This window comes from Grampus griseus (assembly GCF_964374135.1).
Source record: "Grampus griseus genome assembly, chromosome: 11".
Taxonomy (NCBI): Eukaryota; Metazoa; Chordata; class Mammalia; order Artiodactyla; family Delphinidae; genus Grampus; species Grampus griseus.
In genome coordinates, this window is record NC_139005.1 from 45,403,301 (window position 1) to 45,421,354 (window position 18,054).

The 18,054-nt window shown below is 53.5% G+C and overlaps 2 protein-coding genes across 6 annotated transcripts; one reads left to right on the forward strand and one right to left on the reverse strand.

The window, feature by feature from the left end:
* Window positions 1-6,997, forward strand: GLI1 (GLI family zinc finger 1; the record flags this gene model as incomplete). 3 transcript variants are annotated; one of them, XM_082666476.1, is made up of 11 exons in its annotated part: window positions 1-114; window positions 345-437; window positions 703-898; window positions 1,153-1,297; window positions 1,650-1,739; window positions 1,830-1,967; window positions 2,281-2,430; window positions 3,051-3,215; window positions 3,718-3,948; window positions 4,467-4,734; window positions 5,156-6,997. In XM_082666476.1, 11 exons carry the CDS (start codon window positions 15-17, stop codon window positions 6,898-6,900), a joined length of 3,321 nt encoding a protein of 1,106 aa, XP_082522602.1. In that variant the 3' UTR covers window positions 6,901-6,997. The 3 variants fall into 3 exon arrangements, with proteins under 3 accessions (XP_082522602.1, XP_082522603.1, XP_082522604.1); XM_082666477.1 differs by having other exon boundaries at window positions 4,470-4,734; XM_082666478.1 differs by lacking the exon at window positions 345-437 and having other exon boundaries at window positions 15-114; window positions 733-898.
* A 254-nt stretch (window positions 6,998-7,251) lies between these two features.
* On the reverse strand, window positions 7,252-14,182 carry ARHGAP9 (Rho GTPase activating protein 9; the record flags this gene model as incomplete). Of its 3 annotated transcripts, XM_082666661.1 has the most annotated exons (18): window positions 7,252-7,522; window positions 8,157-8,262; window positions 8,618-8,752; window positions 9,001-9,054; window positions 9,202-9,279; window positions 9,452-9,550; window positions 9,921-10,028; window positions 10,131-10,272; window positions 10,501-10,599; window positions 10,742-10,837; window positions 11,046-11,136; window positions 11,265-11,326; window positions 11,557-11,661; window positions 11,857-11,970; window positions 12,158-12,382; window positions 12,866-12,924; window positions 13,340-13,567; window positions 13,838-14,182. In XM_082666661.1, 18 exons carry the CDS (start codon window positions 14,151-14,153, stop codon window positions 7,351-7,353), a joined length of 2,289 nt encoding a protein of 762 aa, XP_082522787.1. In that variant the 3' UTR covers window positions 7,252-7,350. The 3 variants fall into 3 exon arrangements, with proteins under 3 accessions (XP_082522787.1, XP_082522786.1, XP_082522785.1); XM_082666660.1 differs by lacking the exon at window positions 12,866-12,924 and having other exon boundaries at window positions 13,344-13,567; window positions 13,838-14,168; XM_082666659.1 differs by lacking the exon at window positions 12,866-12,924 and having other exon boundaries at window positions 10,441-10,599; window positions 13,344-13,567; window positions 13,838-14,153.
* Between the last annotated feature and the right edge of the window lie 3,872 nt (window positions 14,183-18,054).

An 18,054-nucleotide genomic window follows, 5' to 3' on the forward strand; every position in this document is an offset into this window, starting at 1 on the left:
TCCTCTGAGACACCATGTTCAACTCGATGACCCCACCGCCAGTCAGTAGCTATGGCGAGCCCTGCTGTCTCCGGCCCCTCCCCAGTCAGGGGGCCCCCAGCATGGGGACAGAAGGTCAGTGCGTACACCGATCCCCGGACCTTGATGACTGGCAGATCTCTCACCCAGTCCCAGGGATCCCTCGTCTATTGCCGGCCCCATGCCAGTTTCCCATATACAAAAAGATCTGAGGCCCCATGTCATTGGTGCTTGGAATATGGGATCGGGCCTTACCTGGGGTTTCGAGGTGAGACCTTATGTGTCCTCCATTCCCAACCCCCATTCCAGCTGTATCTCTTTTCTAGGACTGCCTGGTCTGCCCTTCTGCCACCAGGCCACCCTCATGTCCGGCCCCCACAGTTACGGGCCAGCCAGAGAGACCAGCAGCTGCACGGAGGGTGAGGCTTCGGGCAACATCTCTTTCCTTTCTGCCTCTTTGGGACTTGTCCTGAGGGAGAAAGTTGGAGGGCAGGGCATCTACTTTGGAAGAGGAAATGCTTGGAGATGGGATCAAGGAATCAGAGCATGATCAAGAGGTCACAGATGGGGTCAACAGGGCAGAGTCTGGTGTCATTTCTTCTGGCTGAGAGTCAGGACCCATGGGCTGCATGCATGGGGGACATGCTCCTTTACCGTATCTATCTCCCCTGTTTCCTGCCCCAGCCCCACTGTTTCCTCCTCCCCGGAGTGCAGTCAAATTGACCAAGAAGCGGGCTCTCTCCATCTCACCTCTGTCAGACGCCAGCCTGGACCTGCAGACAGTTATCCGCACCTCACCCAGCTCCCTCGTGGCCTTCATCAACTCACGCTGTGCATCTCCGGGGGGCTCCTATGGTCACCTCTCCATCGGCACCATGAGGTGCAGACAGCCTCGGGCTAAGAGGCCCCTAAAGGCCCTACCAAACCCCATTAAAAGCCTCAAGCCCTCCAAACCACCTGACCCTATTTGAATCCTTATCACTTCAAAGGCGTGGAAGCCCTGCTCAGTACTTCCCTGGGACTGCCTCAACCACTTCCCATACCGTCTTCCAGAAACCCTCCAAAGAGCTCAAGCACTCCTGAGGCTTTCTGAGATGATAGTCCTAAGTAACTGCCTCTCCTCCTCCTCCTCAGCCCATCTCTGGGATTCTCACCCCAGATGAATCACCAAAAAGGGACCTCGCCTTCCTTCGGGGTCCAGCCCTGTGGTCCCCATGAGCCCACCCAGGGTGGGATGATGCCACATCCTCAGTCCCGGGAACCCCTCTCAACTTGCCAGGTGAGAGTCCTCATATTGTCACCTGATTTCCCTCAGTTCCTGGTGGGCGGGTGGTAGACTTTTCAGAGGAAAGGTGAATGAAGAACAGAGGACGTAAAAGTTTTCAGTGCCAGAAAAATTAAGGGGTGTGGGTGCTGGGATTCGCTCCTTGGGGTTGAATCAGTCTCTTCCAAATGAGATCCCACCTTTCACCCATCCCACTCACCAGTGCAGTCTAAGGAGGAAGTCTCTTCCAAACCCAGGGGTTCCAGATGCTTGGGTGGGGGCACTCAGGGCAGGAAGACCTGGCTGGGCTCTCCCTTCTTCCTGCTCACTTCTCCCTTCACCATCCTCACCTCTGCCCTCGGGGAAGCTGAAGTCTGAGCTGGATGCGCTGCTTAGCAAGCGCCCAGAGGAGCCCTTGGAAGGTGATATGTGCAGCCCCAACTCCACGGGCACACAGGTAAGGGGGAGCGGGGAGCTTCACCTCTGCAACCTGAGCGAAACAAAAGCTGTCACCCAGGTGACACTAGGATTTTCTCTCCTACCCTAGGATCCCCTGCTGGGGATGCTGGATGGGCGGGAAGACCTGGAGAGAGAGGAGAAGCCTGAGCACGATTCTGTGTATGAGACTGACTGCCGCTGGGATGGCTGCAGTCAGGAATTCGACTCCCAGGAGCAGCTGGTGCATGTGAGCCGCAGGGGGTAACAGGAGTGCTGGCTGGAGCCTGTAGGACGTTCTGGGTGGGACATGGTGGAATCAGGCTAAGGGCAGGAGGTCAGAGGTTGGGTGCCCAGTGGGTAGGCAAAAATTCAGGAGGTGTAGCTTTGTTTTAGAAACTTGGAAGAACGGAGCTGTGGGCTATGATGTTCTTCCTGCCTCTTCTTCCCCCATGATGGGAAGCCATGGAGGGATATGGTGTGGTGGGGAGGTCCAGGGAAGGTCTGTTGTGGATCTCAGGGGCATAGGGAACCACAGAGAACCTCTGCATCTTCTCCCTCAGCACATCAACAGCGAGCACATCCACGGAGAGCGGAAGGAGTTTGTGTGCCACTGGGGGGGCTGCTCCAGGGAGCTGAGGCCCTTCAAAGCCCAGTACATGCTGGTGGTGCACATGCGCAGACACACAGGCGAGAAGCCACATAAGTGCACGGTGAGGCAACCCCTCCCCAAGCTCAGGGCTCCTTTCTAAATCGGGGCTCCCCACCAAGGCAGGGCCCAGTCTGACTTTTGCCTCCATAGGTCCCTTCCTCCATAAACAAATATTCAAAAATTGTATTTTATGACTAGGTTGGTATGAAGATGAACATATTGATATTATATATTAGAACACTTTCTTGGACCTAAAAGCTAATTTTTCTCCTTGTTTTTAAAAGAAATTAAAACATTTTTGTGGGCCCCTAGAAGTACAGTGGGCCCTAGGCACCGGGTCTGGAACTCTGCCTAATGGGGAAGCCCTGCACTGAGGACACACACTCCCCGGATGACCCCTCCTAAGACAGTCTGGGCTCCCCATGCAGGAGACGTGCCCTGGTTTGACCAGGGGCTGCTTGCTGCCTCAGCTCCATGTCCCTGCAGGCCGAGTTCCTCCAGCTACTTCTGTTCCCCCAGCTCTTGCCTGCCCTTGTCCCTGAATTTTGGGAATTCTGAAGCCCCAGTGCTCTCCCATCCTGAGTTATATTCTCTGATGTATGTCCCTTTTGAGATTCAGGGTTCCACTAATCTCCATGTCCTTCTGTCTGAGAGCGATCCTTTGACCCCCATGTCCCCTAGTTTGAGGGGTGCCGGAAGTCATACTCACGCCTGGAAAATCTGAAGACACATCTGCGGTCACACACGGGTGAGAAGCCATACATGTGTGAACACGAGGGTTGCAGTAAAGCCTTCAGCAATGCCAGTGACCGAGCCAAGCACCAGAATCGGACCCACTCCAATGAGGTGAATGCCCCACTCAAGAGACCCTCCCCACTTAAAGAAGCCACCTACTGGGGAGGTTCCCCCATAAGAAATCCCTTAGCCCAGCACCCACTCCACAGAGGTGAGTTCCCCCTACCCCCGACCCATATAATTCACCTGAAGAAGGTCTTTCTGAAACCAAGAATTTCCACTTACCACCCCTCCTCTAACCAGCCAAAGGGCTAAACTAAAATAGACACATTCTAACTAGAAGAGACCCCCTGGTCCCTTCAACCCCTGAATTTATGAGGCCTCACAGACCTGGGTTCACGCCCTCATCTTTCCCAGCCCTGGGCTGTCAGTTTTCCTCATCTTCCCCTTGATTCTTTCATCCTTGACTCCAAGGGCCCTACTCTCCTATTTCCTTGGGTGCTATGCATTCTCCCTGACCCCCTCGTCCTCACTTACCACCACTTTTTCCCATTTCTTCTGAATTCTCCCGCTTTGATCCTTTTGCCTGCTGTCTTCACTCTCCATTCAACAGAAGCCCTATGTGTGTAAGCTCCCTGGCTGCACCAAACGTTACACAGATCCCAGCTCACTCCGGAAACATGTCAAGACAGTGCACGGTCCTGACGCCCACGTGACCAAGCGGCACCGAGGAGATGGCCCCCTGCCCCGGGCACCGGCTCTTTCCACAGTGGAGCCCAAGAGGGAGCGGGACGGAGGCCCCATCAGGGAGGAGAGCAGACTGGCTGTGCCGGAGGGTGCCATGGTGAGGCAACCCCCTGCCTCTATACCCCCACCTGCCCTGCCGACATCTTTCTAGTCCCCTCCCAACTGTGCAAATCTCTCTTCTGTGGCTGGTCCCCCAGTCTCTTATCCAACTTTTGCTCCTTGGGCTACCTCAATTCTAGGGATTTTAGTGTAATTAACTACTTCATGGGTTCAACAAACTCATATATAGGAATTAGTATATTATTTTAGGCCTTGTGCCTGTATAATTTCACGTACTCCTCACAACAACTTCATGAGAAAGGAACTTACTCTCCCCATTTTCAGATAGGGAAACTCAGGCATAGAGAAATTGTTCAAGGTCATAGAGCCCAAATTTGAGTCAAGGTAGTCTAGGCTCTTCTCATCACCTTTGGCCCTCGTCTTTCACTTGCTCGGCCCTCTCCATACCCTTAAGCAGTCACTGGGACGCAGGCTTTAGCCACTCACCAAGTTCAGGGAACTGTGGGGAAGGGGGGTGGGTGCCACCCTTAGCCCTCATCTTCATCTTCCCCACAGAAGCCACAGCCAAGCCCTGGGGCCCAGTCGTCCTGCAGCAGTGACCACTCCCCAGCAGGCAGCGCAGCCAACACAGACAGTGGTGTGGAAATGACTGGAAATGCAGGGGGCAGCACTGAGGACCTGTCGAGCTTGGACGAGGGGCCTTGCATTGCTGGCACTGGTCTGTCTACTCTTCGCCGCCTTGAGAACCTTAGGCTGGACCAACTACACCAATTCCGACCAATAGGGCCCCGGGGCCTCAAACTGCCCAGCTTGACCCACACCGGTGAGAGATGGGTGTTGGGGGTGGTTGCTAGGCTGGGACCTGGACCTTCCCTGGGGTTGGAAGGAGGACTTCACCCTTCAGGGCTGCTATACAGCTCCTTTGTACAATTAGAAAAACGTCCTCCTTCCTCAAGACGCTTTCCTTCCATCTATCAGAAAATTGTTGTGACATACAAAGTCTACGATGCAAATGCTGTCCCCTATGATTGTGCAGTGTACAACCTGTAGGACTGTTCACAGCGACCCTGAATCCCTGGTGACCCAGAAGCAGAAAGGGCATGGGTGAAGGAGGAGACAAAACTGAGTGGTTAGAGTTAAGGAGCCTTCCTTGGGATTCCAGGACAAGGCTATCCCTTGGGGGAGGCAGGGTGAGACTCAGAGGGCTCCCTGGCCCCCCTGCCTTTTCTACCTATCACTTGCAGGCACTCCTGGGTCTCGCCGTCTGGGCCCCCCAGTATCTCTTGACCGCCGCAGCAGCAGCTCCAGCAGCGTCAGCTCAGCCTATACTGTCAGCCGCCGCTCCTCCCTGGCTTCCCCTTTCCCCCCTGGTTCCCCACCAGAGAACGGGGCATCCTCTCTGCCTGGCCTCACGCCTGCCCAGCACTACCTGCTCCGGGCAAGATATGCTTCAGCCAGGGGAGGTGGTACCCCACCCACTGCAGCACCCAGCCTGGATCGGATGGGGGGTCTTCCTGCACCTCCCTGGAGAAGCCGAGCTGAGTATCCAGGATACAGCCCCAATGTAGGGGTCACCCGGAGGGCCAGTGACCCGGCCCGGGCTGCAGACCGCCCTGCGCCAGCCAGAGTCCAGCGGTTCAAGAGCTTGGGTTGTGTCCACACACCCCCCACAGTGGCAGGAGGAGGACGGAACTTTGATCCCCAACTCCCAACCTCTGTCTACACACCACAGCCCCCCAGCATCACTGAGAATGTCACCATGGATACCAGAGGGCTACGGGAGGAGCCAGAGGTTGGGACCTCCATGATGGGCAGTGGTCTGAACCCCTATATGGACTTCCCACCTGCTGATACTCTGGGATATGGGGGACCTGAGGGGGCAGCAGCTGAGCCTTATGGAGCTAGAGGTCCAGGCTCCCTGCCTCTTGGGCCTGGTCCGCCTACCAACTACGGCCCCAACCCCTGTCCCCAGCAGGTCTCCTATCCTGAACCTACCCCAGAAACATGGGGTGAGTTCCCTTCCCACTCTGGGCTGTACCCAGGCCCCAAGCCTCCAGCTGCAGCCTACGGCCAGTGTCCTCGTCTTGAACATTATGGACAAGTGCAGGTGAAGCCGGAACAGGGGTGTCCAGTGGGTTCTGACTCCACAGGACTGGCACCCTGCCTCAATGCCCACCCCAGTGAGGGGCCTCCACGCTCACAGCCTCTATTCTCCCACTTCCCCCAGCCTCCCCCTCCCCAGTATCCCCAGTCAGGCACCTATACCCAGCCACCTCCTGATTATCTTCCTTCAGAACCCAGGCCCAGCCTGGATTTTGAGTGCCCTACTCATTCTACAGGACAGCTCAAGGCGCAGCTTGTGTGTAATTATGTTCAGTCTCAACAGGAGCTGCTGTGGGAGGGAGGGGGCAGGGGAGACCCCCCAGTCCAGGACCCTCTCTACCAGAGTCCCAAGTTTCTGGGGGGTTCCCAGGTTAGCCTGAGCCCTGCCAAGGCACAAGTGGCCACATATGGACCTGGCTTTGTACCCAACTTGCCCAATCACAAGTCAGGCTCCTATCCTACCCTTTCACCATGCCATGAAAATTTTGCAGTAGGGGCAAACAAGGCTTCCCACAGGGCAGCAGCACCACCCCGACTTCTGCCCCCACTGCCCACTTGCTATGGGCCCCTCAAGGCAGGGGGCACCAACCCCAGCTGTGGCCATCCTGAGGTGGGCAGGCTGGGAGGGGGCCCAGCCTTGTACCCGCCTCCTGAGGGGCAGGTGTGTAACCCTCTGGACTCTCTTGATCTCGACAACACTCAGCTGGACTTTGTGGCTATTCTGGATGAGCCCCAGGGGCTGAGTCCTCCCCCCTCCCACGATCAGAGGGACAGCTCTGAACATACCCCACCTCCTTCTGGGACCCCCAACATGGCTGTGGGCAACATGAGTGTCTTACTGGGATCCCTGCCTGGGGAGACACAGTTCCTCAACTCTAGTGCTTAAGGAGTGGGGAAGCACAGATCCACATTTCCTAAGGGGTTTCCATCCCCACAAAGGAGTCAGGAGGAGGAGCCATAGCCCCCTGGAATACCCCAGGGATGGGAGGTATGGGCTGGGGCTGTACACAGTCTAACTATATTTGGGGAGGAATTTGATAATGACACTGTTTCCTGATAATAAAGGAACTGCATCAGAAAGAGCCCTGCTTTATATGTTATCTTGGGGGAGGGGTAATGACAGGGAACTAGAGAAGCAGGGTTTAATCCATCTACTTCCCTCTTTAGAGAAGCTTCCTCACCCTTTCCCAACCCCTCAGGTCCAACTCACAAAGATGGAGACAGTCATCTGGTAGACACAGGATTTAAAGGGATATCCTCAAAGCAGAACAACCCCCACCAAAGGCTATCCAACAGAAATCACCGGAGACACATTTTCTCTTCTACCTTGCCCCAGTCAGCGGAAGAGGCTGGTGTAGTCGGTGAGCATCAGCTGGACGAGCTGCCCCGGGTAGAGGGCATGGGCCGCTGGGTCAGATGTCTCCTGCTCCGGTCGAAATAGGGTTGGTCCAAACACAATTCCCAGGTTGTGGGGGGTCATGCGGTTCTTGTCTGAGTGTGCTATCACCCTGTGGGCAAAGGCCAAGAGACAGGGCCATAGGGCAGCAGCCTTGCCACTGCAAACAAATCTAACCCTTCAGAGGTTTGAGGAAGAGTTCACTTTGGGATCCCTCCATGCCGCGGCTGAAGAAAATCAAGGAGAGAGCCTCCAGGGGGACGGAGATGAAACCAATGGAGAAGCCTTCAGGATACAACTTGAAGATACAACCTAGGATACACCCACCTCTTCCCAACTTCAGAGACTGCCCCTAGAGTCCTCTCTGCTCACAATTTGGGAGGCTTTAATTCAAATGGCTATGCTCTCTCAGAGGTCACTGCCCAGGTCCAACTCCACCAAATAAGTCATCCCTACTGTCCCAGTGAAAGACAAAGAAGCAGAGGGAAGGGAGAGGGTGAGATTTTCCTTATTTCTCTCGCAGCATCCCTGGGCTTGTCTTGGTCCCCAGTTCCCCATTTGATGCTGACTGAGCAAAAAGGCTTTGACTCTGGTAATATGTGCTCTGCACAGCGGTTGCTTATTTCCTCCATCACCCACTAAACTTAGGTGTTTCCCTACCTTCACCCCATCTGAACACAGAGTCCCAGCTGCAGGCCCCATCCCACCCTCTCCCAACATGAACAAAGATGTTCAGTCTTCCTGACCTGCATAAATGCTCCAGGAGGTACTGTAGAGTGTCATGGTTGGGCTTCGGCATTGAGCTTATTAATTCTTGTATTTGAGAGAGGCGCTGTTCTGATTCAGAGAGTGCTAGAGAGAGAGTGATGGGAAGGGCATGGGAGTGAGGTTAGGGAAGGTGCTAGGGCAGGGTGGGTAAACTCACTACTCTTTCCCATGCTCGGTGAAGACATCATTAATCTATCACAGCTTTCTTTTTTGCTGAGCCCAACTGCAACCTTAGAATTCTTTTAAACTCAGCCCTCTAAACACTCAGCAAAACAACAACTGGAGTTGGCACATTAGTTGAAAGTTATTTTCCATCTCTGTGCTCAGGATGGGACAGAAGAGTATAAGGGAACCTCTACTCTATTCTTTATCACTCATGCTCCCCCCACTTCCCCTCCACCCCATATCAAGGGTATTGCCCAAGGCTCCCATCCTTTACCAAGGGCAGCACGAAAATGGGGCAGCAGCAGTGGGGGCACCAGAGGCTGGGGTAGCTCCCTGAGAAAAAGCTTCAGGGCTCCAGTGATCACATGAATGTCATCCCACTCAGCACTGTCCAAATCTAATCGGCCTTCTGGAAGGAGAAGGAGGTACAGAGGGGCTCAGAAATGGCCAGAGGGACCCAGAAACTGAGAGATCAGGAGTTTGGGAAAAGATTCAGTTAAGGCAGACCACAGGAATGCCTAAGGTGTCCACAGTGGGGCAAGACGGCAGAAATCAGGATGGGGACAACCCCCCAGAAGCAGGACACGGGGGAATCCACGGGGAGCAGGGATGATGTGGGTGACTTTTAAGGGTCTGAAGGGCCCTCCATGTAAGTACCTTGTCCTGGCTGTTCTGGGAACATGTATCTCCCATCGGAGGTGATTGCCCGCTCTGCAACATGTATAAGAAGAGATCAAGCACTAAGACATGTAGCTCAAGACAGAAGACGTCCCTTTTCTGCCAGCTCCCTCACTCAGAACCACCTGTGATTCTGATACATGAAGTTCTTAGTACCACACCTGCCCAGAGCCACCTCACCTCTGTCCACCAAGAAGCGAAGTTTCTGGACCACTGCCAAGTTCCCGCTCACCCGGTAAATGCCATCCACATTTAGACCTAGGAGATAAGGCAGGGAGCAGATAAGGATTCTTGCTCTAAAGTGTGTGCTGGTGAGGGATCTGAGGGTAGAGTGAAAAAAGGGCAGAAGGAAGACTAGGATGGGGGAGGTGGGGAGTTCTGGGCCTTGGCCTGTTAGAAGGGGAGATTCTGGGGTCTCTGGGAAAGTGACCTCTCTTATCCACAGCAGCAACGCAGAGCCGCACAAAGCTGGGCACAGTGTCCCCTTCCCGCTGGCACAGTGATTCCAACTGGCAGCCGAACACCTGGTCTGGGGAGGCACAGAGTGAGGTGGGAAGCCAGTGACAGCATCACCCATGAAAGCTCTTTCTAGCACGGGTCTTCACCCCAAAGTTGGGCTGGCTCTCCTGCCTGCCTGTTCCAGGTCTGGGCAAGGAAGTATACCCCCTCCCCCCAACAATCAGCTGCAGGGGCGAAAAGCAGTGGTCTCAGAAGTCTGCTGATCTAGTTCTGGGAAGCTCTACTCTGAGCCTCGCTGAAGTTTTCTCATCCATGAAATGGGCTGATGCCGAGATCCGGAATGTAAATAAAAGTGCTTGCAAAAACACTAAAGCAAAAAAAAAAAAAAAAACACTAAAGCAGGCACTAAGAAGGGCCTTAGGTGGCCCAGCCCATCTCACCTCGGAGCAGACCCCGCTCCTGCAGGGTTTGCAAGGGTGGTCTCTTTGCGATAAGCCGCTTTAGTTTGTTTCGTACCCGGTTCTGCTCAGCTCCTTCCGGACACCGACCTGCGGAAGCAAGTGGAATCTGAGCATGAGAGCAGCCGCCACTGTGGCTCCGAGGAGCAGGGAAAAGCCCCCAGACCCCGCCCACCAGGCCTGCCCCTTAACTGGAGCTCCGACGGCTGCTGATCCGCAGCAGTGGCTTGGACACCGGCTCGGACTCCACTTCTTCGTCCTCCCCCGCGCTCAGTTCACCCAGCTCCGCAGGTCCCGAACCGGACAGACGCAGCTCCAGGGGGTTCTCTCGATCCTATATCAGCACAGCAAGATGGGCCGAATCAGAGATTGGAAGAGAGCTAGGAGAGAAATCTGCACCCCCCTTGCCAGCTGCTGGGGTCCCACACATCCCAGGCCCACCCCAGGGCTCTACCTGCCACCTTGTCCCTCACCACCCCACATCCTACAGTTCCTTCTCCACTCCTTCTGCCCGCCCAAGCCTCTCCCGGGTCACTGTCCTGCCACCTCCCACCCATCTCACCAGGCGCTCGATGACCGCCCGCAGTGCACAGTGCCAAGCGCGTAGCTCGGCCTCGTGGTCTGACTGCAGCAGGAACTCGTGGCCAGGGACCGTGCGGATCTGAGGGGCCCGCGGGGAAAGGGCTTGAGTCAGCGGGAAGGAGCATAAAGAGGAGGGAGGCCCAGCGGGAGACCCGTGAGGGAAACTGGGGGCGCACCCTCGGGCCGGGCGGGGCTTCGGGGATGAGCGGGAGAGCGCTCACGTGTAGGACGTTGCGGCGGCTGGACAGCTGGCGGCCATGGGCCAGGGCGGCCCCGCGCAGGTCGACGCTGCTTTCGGGTCGGCTACCCGCCGGTCCCTGGCGATCCGGGGAGAAACTGAAGCCACGGCGCTGTTCCCCTCACGGCCTCCCTCTCACCCGGTGGACTGCGAGGACACGGGAGGCTGCGCTCCTTCCTCTCGACGTGCCCTCCCCCTCCCCCCCCCCCACCCCGGTAGGCCTGAGGCCTGTAGAAGTTGTGCCGGAACCCCTCGTGCCCCCCGCTGCTCCCCTCCCTCACACTCACCCAGACGGTGCAGGGGGCGGTCGGCGGTGGCTCTCGGTAGAACACCAGGCTGTTACCCGCTAGTACTACCCAAGATGGGCCCCAGTTCTTCCTGCAGGGGCGGCGGGGGCAGTGATAATAGTGCAGAGGTCATTTACATTCGCGTCCGCGAGGGCCCAACACTTGGCGCTACCCGCGGAATCCGACAGTCCCCGCCCCTGCTGTGTTCCCAGTTCTCACCGGAGCTTGCGGCCGCCCTGGGCGATCTTCGTCATGTTGAGCATGCCCGACCTTTCCACCTCCTGGCAAGAGGAAGGAAAGGTATCAATAAGCCACCCAGAGCCCCCCACAGTCACCATGGCTTTCCCCAGGGGATCTCCCAGGAGTGAGGTCCTTTAAAGTTGAGCGGGCGGTGCTCGGTAAGAGAGGATACCCAGAGAACGCTCAGAAAGAGGAAGACCTTTCTGAAGGGGCAAGAACTGGGGGCTGGGCAGGGAGGAGCTTCACGTTCACAAGGAAACGGGAGACTTACATGGGGGTCGTCCAGGACCTGCGGCAGTGGCCGAGGGGACTGCAGAGCCGAAGGCTGGTCTGAGGGGTCGAGCTGGGAGGCGAGTCTGCAGAGGGAGGGTGAACCCTGGGGGAGGGGATTGGAGAAACAGGTGGAGGAAACTTTAACTTCGGAGTCCCTGGCTGTAGGGGGAAGAGGGGTGCGGATGTGGGGGTGTGAGTCAGGGGGTGTGGTGGGGTGCTGAAGAAGAATGTCTTGCATAAAAGAGAAAGTCTAAAAGGATGGCTTTTCCTGCATGTGATGGGGGGGCGGGAATCTCACCTGGGAGTCGAAAAGTCCTGGCGTCCCTGTGCCAGATTCTGAGTCCTTTGCCTGAGGTTGCAAGACACCGTTGTCCTTATTCATGGTCTGTGGCCCCTCCATGGAGCCAGGGTTCTGGGGAGAGGGAAAGGCAAAACTCCATCCAGATGCCACCTCAATCGGCTCTCGACACCCTTCTTAACAATTTTTTGATTTGTCTGATCTTCTGAGAGTCCCAGTGAGAAAACATACTACTTTGGGGATCAGTAGGGGAAAGAAGGAGATTGAAGGGACAAGGGACAAGCAGGAGGGAAGGTCTCACCATCTCTCGGGTGCGAGTGTGGCGTGGAGGCTTCCAGGATTTGCAGCCAGTCAGCGAATTTATGTAGAAGCAGCGTCCAAAGTTGGGGTCCAAGTGCTGCTCCCAGGCGTCCAGCCTCTGCAGCGGGGGACATGCAGGGCTTGTGGGTGGGGACCGGGGACAGCGGCGAAGGTCCACCAGGTTGCAGTACACAGGGGGCTCTGACATGAAGGTCTGGGGTCTTGCCTGCAAGGAAAGGGGGAAGAAAGAGGTAGTTATTCTACCTGAGCCCCTCCCCGATCTTCTCTCTCCTAACCATCTCCTCCTCTCTCCCCCACCATTTTCTCACCACCACCTCCTGGCTGGGGTGACCCAGGTACTGAGGAAGAAACCCTAGTCTCCTGCAGCTGTTTTTTTTCTGTTTTTTTTTTTTTTTTGACTCCCTCCCTCACAGTCTTTGCTTTTCTCCTCACTTCCTGTTGCCAACTTCCCTCCTCCCCCACCCCACCCCCACCAGAGGACCTCAGGAAAGGGGAACAGGCTTTCCGTGTGTATGGAGGGAGGGGTCAAGAGGAGCGTCCCACCCTCACATCCTCCAGAGTAAAAGGAGACAGAGAGGGGTCAGAGGCCCCTGCTAGCGGAGTGTGAGAGAGGAGGGGCCATTTTTCACCCACTAGTAAGTAAGAGAGAGGGGAGGGGCTGAATCTTCAGGAAGATCAAGGGAGTTGCATCTCTAGAGGAAACTTGCTGGTGACCTGAGCTAGCAAGACAGGACACAGCAAAAAACCCTGCCCTGGGCCAGGAGTCAAGAGGCTGAGAGACAAAAGCAAAGCTAAGCTGGCCTTTCAGTCCCTCTATCATTTTGCAGGTTCCATGTACCCTCAGGATCTTTGCTACTTGCTGTCCCTCAGCTAGAATTCCTTCTCATCTCCTCATTTGTTTCAGGGCTGTCTCTCCTCATGCAGATTCAACTAAATGTCATTTCCTCAGAGATGCATTCCTAGACCACTACATTCATCCTCCACCACATTTAGCTTCTTGGTAGTGCTTTTTAGTACCAAGGGCTATCTTATTTATGTGTTCATTATCCCCATGGGAATCCCTTGACGGCAGAGATTCTGTCTGTCCTGTTTGCTAATGTGCCTAGAACTAAGCCCAGCAGTAAATGTCTGTTGACTGACTGCTCAGAAGAAGCACTATGACTCACCATGTTCGCATCGGCGTCTGTCAGCAAGTCTTCCTGGGAAAGGGATCTTCTACTTGGTCCTTCCTGGAAGGGCTTCAGGAGGCTTGGCCTCAAGTTGCTAACACTGATACTTCTACACATTTTAGGGGGAAGAGGAGGAGGCTGCTCAGATGTAGCCTGGGCTCTGCCTGGGGTTTCCTGACACAGGTGCATCTCCTCCAGGGAGCCAGGAAGTAACTTTGGCCCTGGAAACAGAAAAATGGGAAGAGTTGGGGGCAGGGTCCCCCCATGGGTCTTGGCTGGGTCCCTGATCTTGGGGGCTCACAGGGAAGACAAGAGCAGGTAGAAAATTACATGAGATGTAGAAGGCTTGAGACTAGGAAGGAGAGGCGATAGGGACACCATGGTGGGGATGAGGGGTAGGAGTAGAGGATTAGCAAAAGCTTCGGGGAAGGGGATCTTTCCAATAATTCCCAGAAGCCAGGGAGGTAGGAAGGTGACGGGGGAGGACTTACCAGGAGTCCAGAGGGATTGGCTGGGGGTGATGGTTGTTGGGCTCTGGGAAGGGCTGAATTCCTCTGTCATGGAGGCAGCTGGGATGAAGATGGGGCGAGAGGTGGAGGGTGTTACCAGGCGCCTTACCAACCACCAGTCTGAGTTGGTCTTTTGAAGCAGTAGGAACCTGTCCCCTTCAGCCAGAGACACCTGCCGGCCATCTGCCCCAGTGTAAGTGAAGGCGTACAGGGCACAGAGCTGGGATCCCTGAGAAGGGCTCCGGGTCCCCAGCCCTAGGTTTCCCCGGGTACTTGGCCACCACCCGCTCGATAGCATTGTCGTCGGTACTGTCACCTATGGGAAAAAGGGGTGAGGGAGGTCCAGAAAAGGATAGGAGTGGCTACTTGCAGGCAGAGAGACATGGTTCTAAGAGCAGTGTGGGGTAGAGAGGAAGAATAGAAAGCCTGGGGTAAGAGGAGAGGGTAAGGCAGAGGGCCTGAGTGGGGGTCAGTAAGAGGTTTTGGGGGCTGAGAAGTCCTGGCTGATGTGACTAATGAGGAAGTATGCAAGTAAGGTGAGAGAGGATGTGGTCAGCAGGGCTTCGAGACCAGCAAGGCAGGAAATCAGAGGAGGGGGTCTAGCTGGGTGATTTTCCTCCAAGTACCTTCTGGGGCCAATCAGAAGATCCAGGGACAAGAGGAGCTGGTCCTGGGTGGTGGTGGGACTCTTGAGCTGGACACAAGAAGATGAGGAGAAAGAATCAGGTCTGAGACAGAACACAGGCAAAGAGACAGGAGTTAATGAATGACAAAGATACAAAAATGTGTGACTCTTTATTAAATTTACACAAGCACCAATGTTTCTATTGCCAATCACCTCAGACCTAAAACTGCGTACTTCCTGTGCAGATTCAGAAAAACACAAAGACAGAGAAACAGAGTACCAGAGAAATACTAAGACCAAGTTGGAGAGAAAGAGAAAGTGGCTGGGAGAAACACAGAGGGGTTCAGAGTTTGAGGAAGAGGTGAAAATACCATCCTCTCAATTTAGGATGTGTTTTGGGGAGCTGAGCAGCCTTGATATGATCCTCTGTACATAAGCCTCTTGGGTGGGACCATACTTTAGTGTGTGGGTTCATTCATTCATGCTCTTAGCAAGGATTGGCTGAGCACCTCCTGCGTAAAAAGAACAGTGTCAGCTACTGGAGATAAGAGAAGGGAAGGAGATAGACATAGCCCTTGCCTTCTTGAAGCTTAAAGACAGATCTTAACTGATGACATAATAAATTTATTAATTACAATTGAATCAGGGACTATGGACAAGTAGTACAGGATGCTTTGACAGCTTATGGGGGTGAATGGGGGACTAATGTTAGCTTCTCCCTGGTGGAAGGTGGGAACTGACCTCCGCTGTCGGTTGCCAGAGCTTTAAACCCCACGCCTGTGCTTCCTCCTTACCTGACCACGCCTCTTTTCCCCTTCTCTCACTCTCCACTGCGAGATGTGAGGATTTCTGTCTGGCTGTGGAGATGTTGGGTAGGGAGTGCCCCACCCCCTTGGTGACATCAGAGAGCCAGCTCTCCTCCCGACACATGATTTGAGGCCTTGAGGCCCAGGCTGCCAGTATTGGGATTCTGTCTCAGTGATGTCTTCCTTAGTTTGCTCTGTTTTCAACTTGTGGAGAAACTTACCTCTCAACTCTCCCTTTCCACTTCCAAAATAGTGACCAACTTTATTCATTTATCCATTCATCTGGTGGTTGTTAAGTGCTCAAATCTCATCCTCTTCTGCCTTCTCTGCCATCTCTCCTGCACTTTATCCTTTTCCTCTTTATTGGCTCCTTACCGTTAGCTTTTAAACATATCCAAGTCTCTCCCATCTTTAGACGAACTTCCTTTTACTGTACTCTCCACCCTATCTCTGTCTTCCTTCTTACAGTCAAACTTCTTGAGAAAGTTGCCTAAATGGGGGTCTCCATTTCCTTTCCCCTCACTCCCTCACCTTTGCAAGCTCACTCCTCATAGGGTCACCCCTAACTTTGCAGGGACACTCTGCAGTCCTTATGTTGCTTGACCTCTCAGCAACAGCCAACACAGTTGACCTTTTCAGCAGTTCCTTCTCTGTTGCATAAGGAAGGACTTTGCTTGCTTCTTAAACTCCAGAGGTCTGTCTGAGATCCTGTACCCTTTGCATTCTATACACCATAGGTGATCTTATTCTCTCCCCAGCTCAAATGACCTCCATACGTTGCTGGCACCATATCTCTGGTCCAGCTCTTTCTCTGGAGCTCCAGTCTAATCCATTGTCCACTGAAAAACTCCACTTGGGTTTTTCATAGGTACTACAAACATAGTATGTTCTGAACTGAACTTGTCAGCTTCCCCCCCAAATCTGTTTCTCTTCTAGTACAACTATTAAGTTAAATATACTTATTTATTTTTGGCTGTGTTGGGTCTTTGTTGCAGTGCACAGGCTTCTCATTGCAGTGGCTTCTCTTTGTTGTGGAGCATGGGCTCTAGGCACGCGGGCTTCAGTAGTTGTGGCTTGCGGGCTCTAGAGCGCAGGCTCAGTAGTTGTGGCGCATGGGCTTAGTTGCTCTGCGGCATGTGGGATCTTCCCGGACCAGGGCTGGGACCCGTGTCCCCTGCATTGGCAGGTAGATTCTTAACCACTGTGCCCCCAAGGAAGCCCCTATTTATTTATTTTCTTTTTTGGCTGCACCATGCTGCTTGACGGATCTCAGTTCCCCAACCAGGGACTGAACCCGGGCCATGGCAGTGAAAGCCCGGAATCCTAAAATCTAGGCCACCAGGGAACTCCCAAGTTAAATTTAAATTTATAAATGTTTATTGAATGCTTACTGCCATACGTGCCAGGGCAAGGACCATGTGCTAGGCATTGTCAATTAAGAGGCCCTCTCTTGGGGAATTCCCTGGCGGTCCAGTGGTTAGGACTCAGCTCTTCCACTGCAGGGGGCATGGGTTCCGTCCCTGGTTTGGGAGCTAAGATTTCTCATTTTTTGGCGTGGCCAAAAAAAAAAAACAGATGCCCTCTCATAACAATTAAAATACAGTGTGATAAACACTATGATAGGGGAAATACTATCATCTGTTGGAGTACATAGAGGATGTACCCAATTGCCCATGCCAGAAACCTGGCAGCCAACCTTAATTTCTCTTGTTTCCTCACCACTCACATTTAATTGATTACTGAATCTTTCCAACCTGCCTACTTCCTTTAATCCCTACAACTACTGCCCTTTTCAGCCCAGATAATATGACCTTTGAACTAGTCTCCTTGCATATAGTTCTACTCCTCTCCAGTCCATTCTTGGCACAGCAGCCAGAGTGATGCTTCTAAAACATAAAAATGGCCTGCCACTCCCCTGACTTAACCATTCAAAGGCTTCCCATTTTCCTCAGAGTAAAGTCCAAATTTTACAGTGTGGTTTACAGAGGCTTCCTCCTTTTAGCCCAGTGTTTTCACACTCCCCACCACAAACTCCATACTCCAGCCACACACTACTTTCTCACATTCCTGAACAGCATTGAGGTCTCTGGTCCTTTGCGTAAGTTGTTTCCTCTGCCTGAAACACTTCCTTTCCCCACTCCTACCAACCTCCACCAGGCTAACTCTTTCTCATCAGCTAGGTCTCAGTTGAAAGGCCATTTGCACAAGAAGGCCTCTCTTAACCCCTTAGAGTCGGGTAGGGGTCCTAACTAGGAAACCCTACAGCAGATTTCACATTCCCACATTATAACTTTCATGACACGTTAAAGGTTATTTGACTTTCTGACTTCCCAGGAAGTCTGTGAGCTCCGCTAAGGCAGAAGCCTATATCTATTTTGTGAATAATCGTATCTTCAATGCATTGTATAGCACAAAGTAACCTCTCTGTACCTCAGCTCATAAGTACAATTAGGTATTAATTAATCTTAAAGGTATACAAAGATGATTAAGAAGGGTCCCTTTCTCAATTACTGATACGTGCTTCCTTGAATAACGTATACTTATTGACAAACTCTTAGCCTTCTTACTCCGCCTCAACTTACCTTTTTCCTTTACATGCTCCCTTCCCTTTAAATGAGATTGCCTGGCTGCATATGCGCTTTAGAATGGTATTAAATCAATATTTAATAGTCACATTCTTTTTTGTTAATAGGATATGTACCCTAATTTTTATTGTGTCACTAACGTAAGTTTATCATAACTCTCAACTCTAAAACTCTGATTCTTAT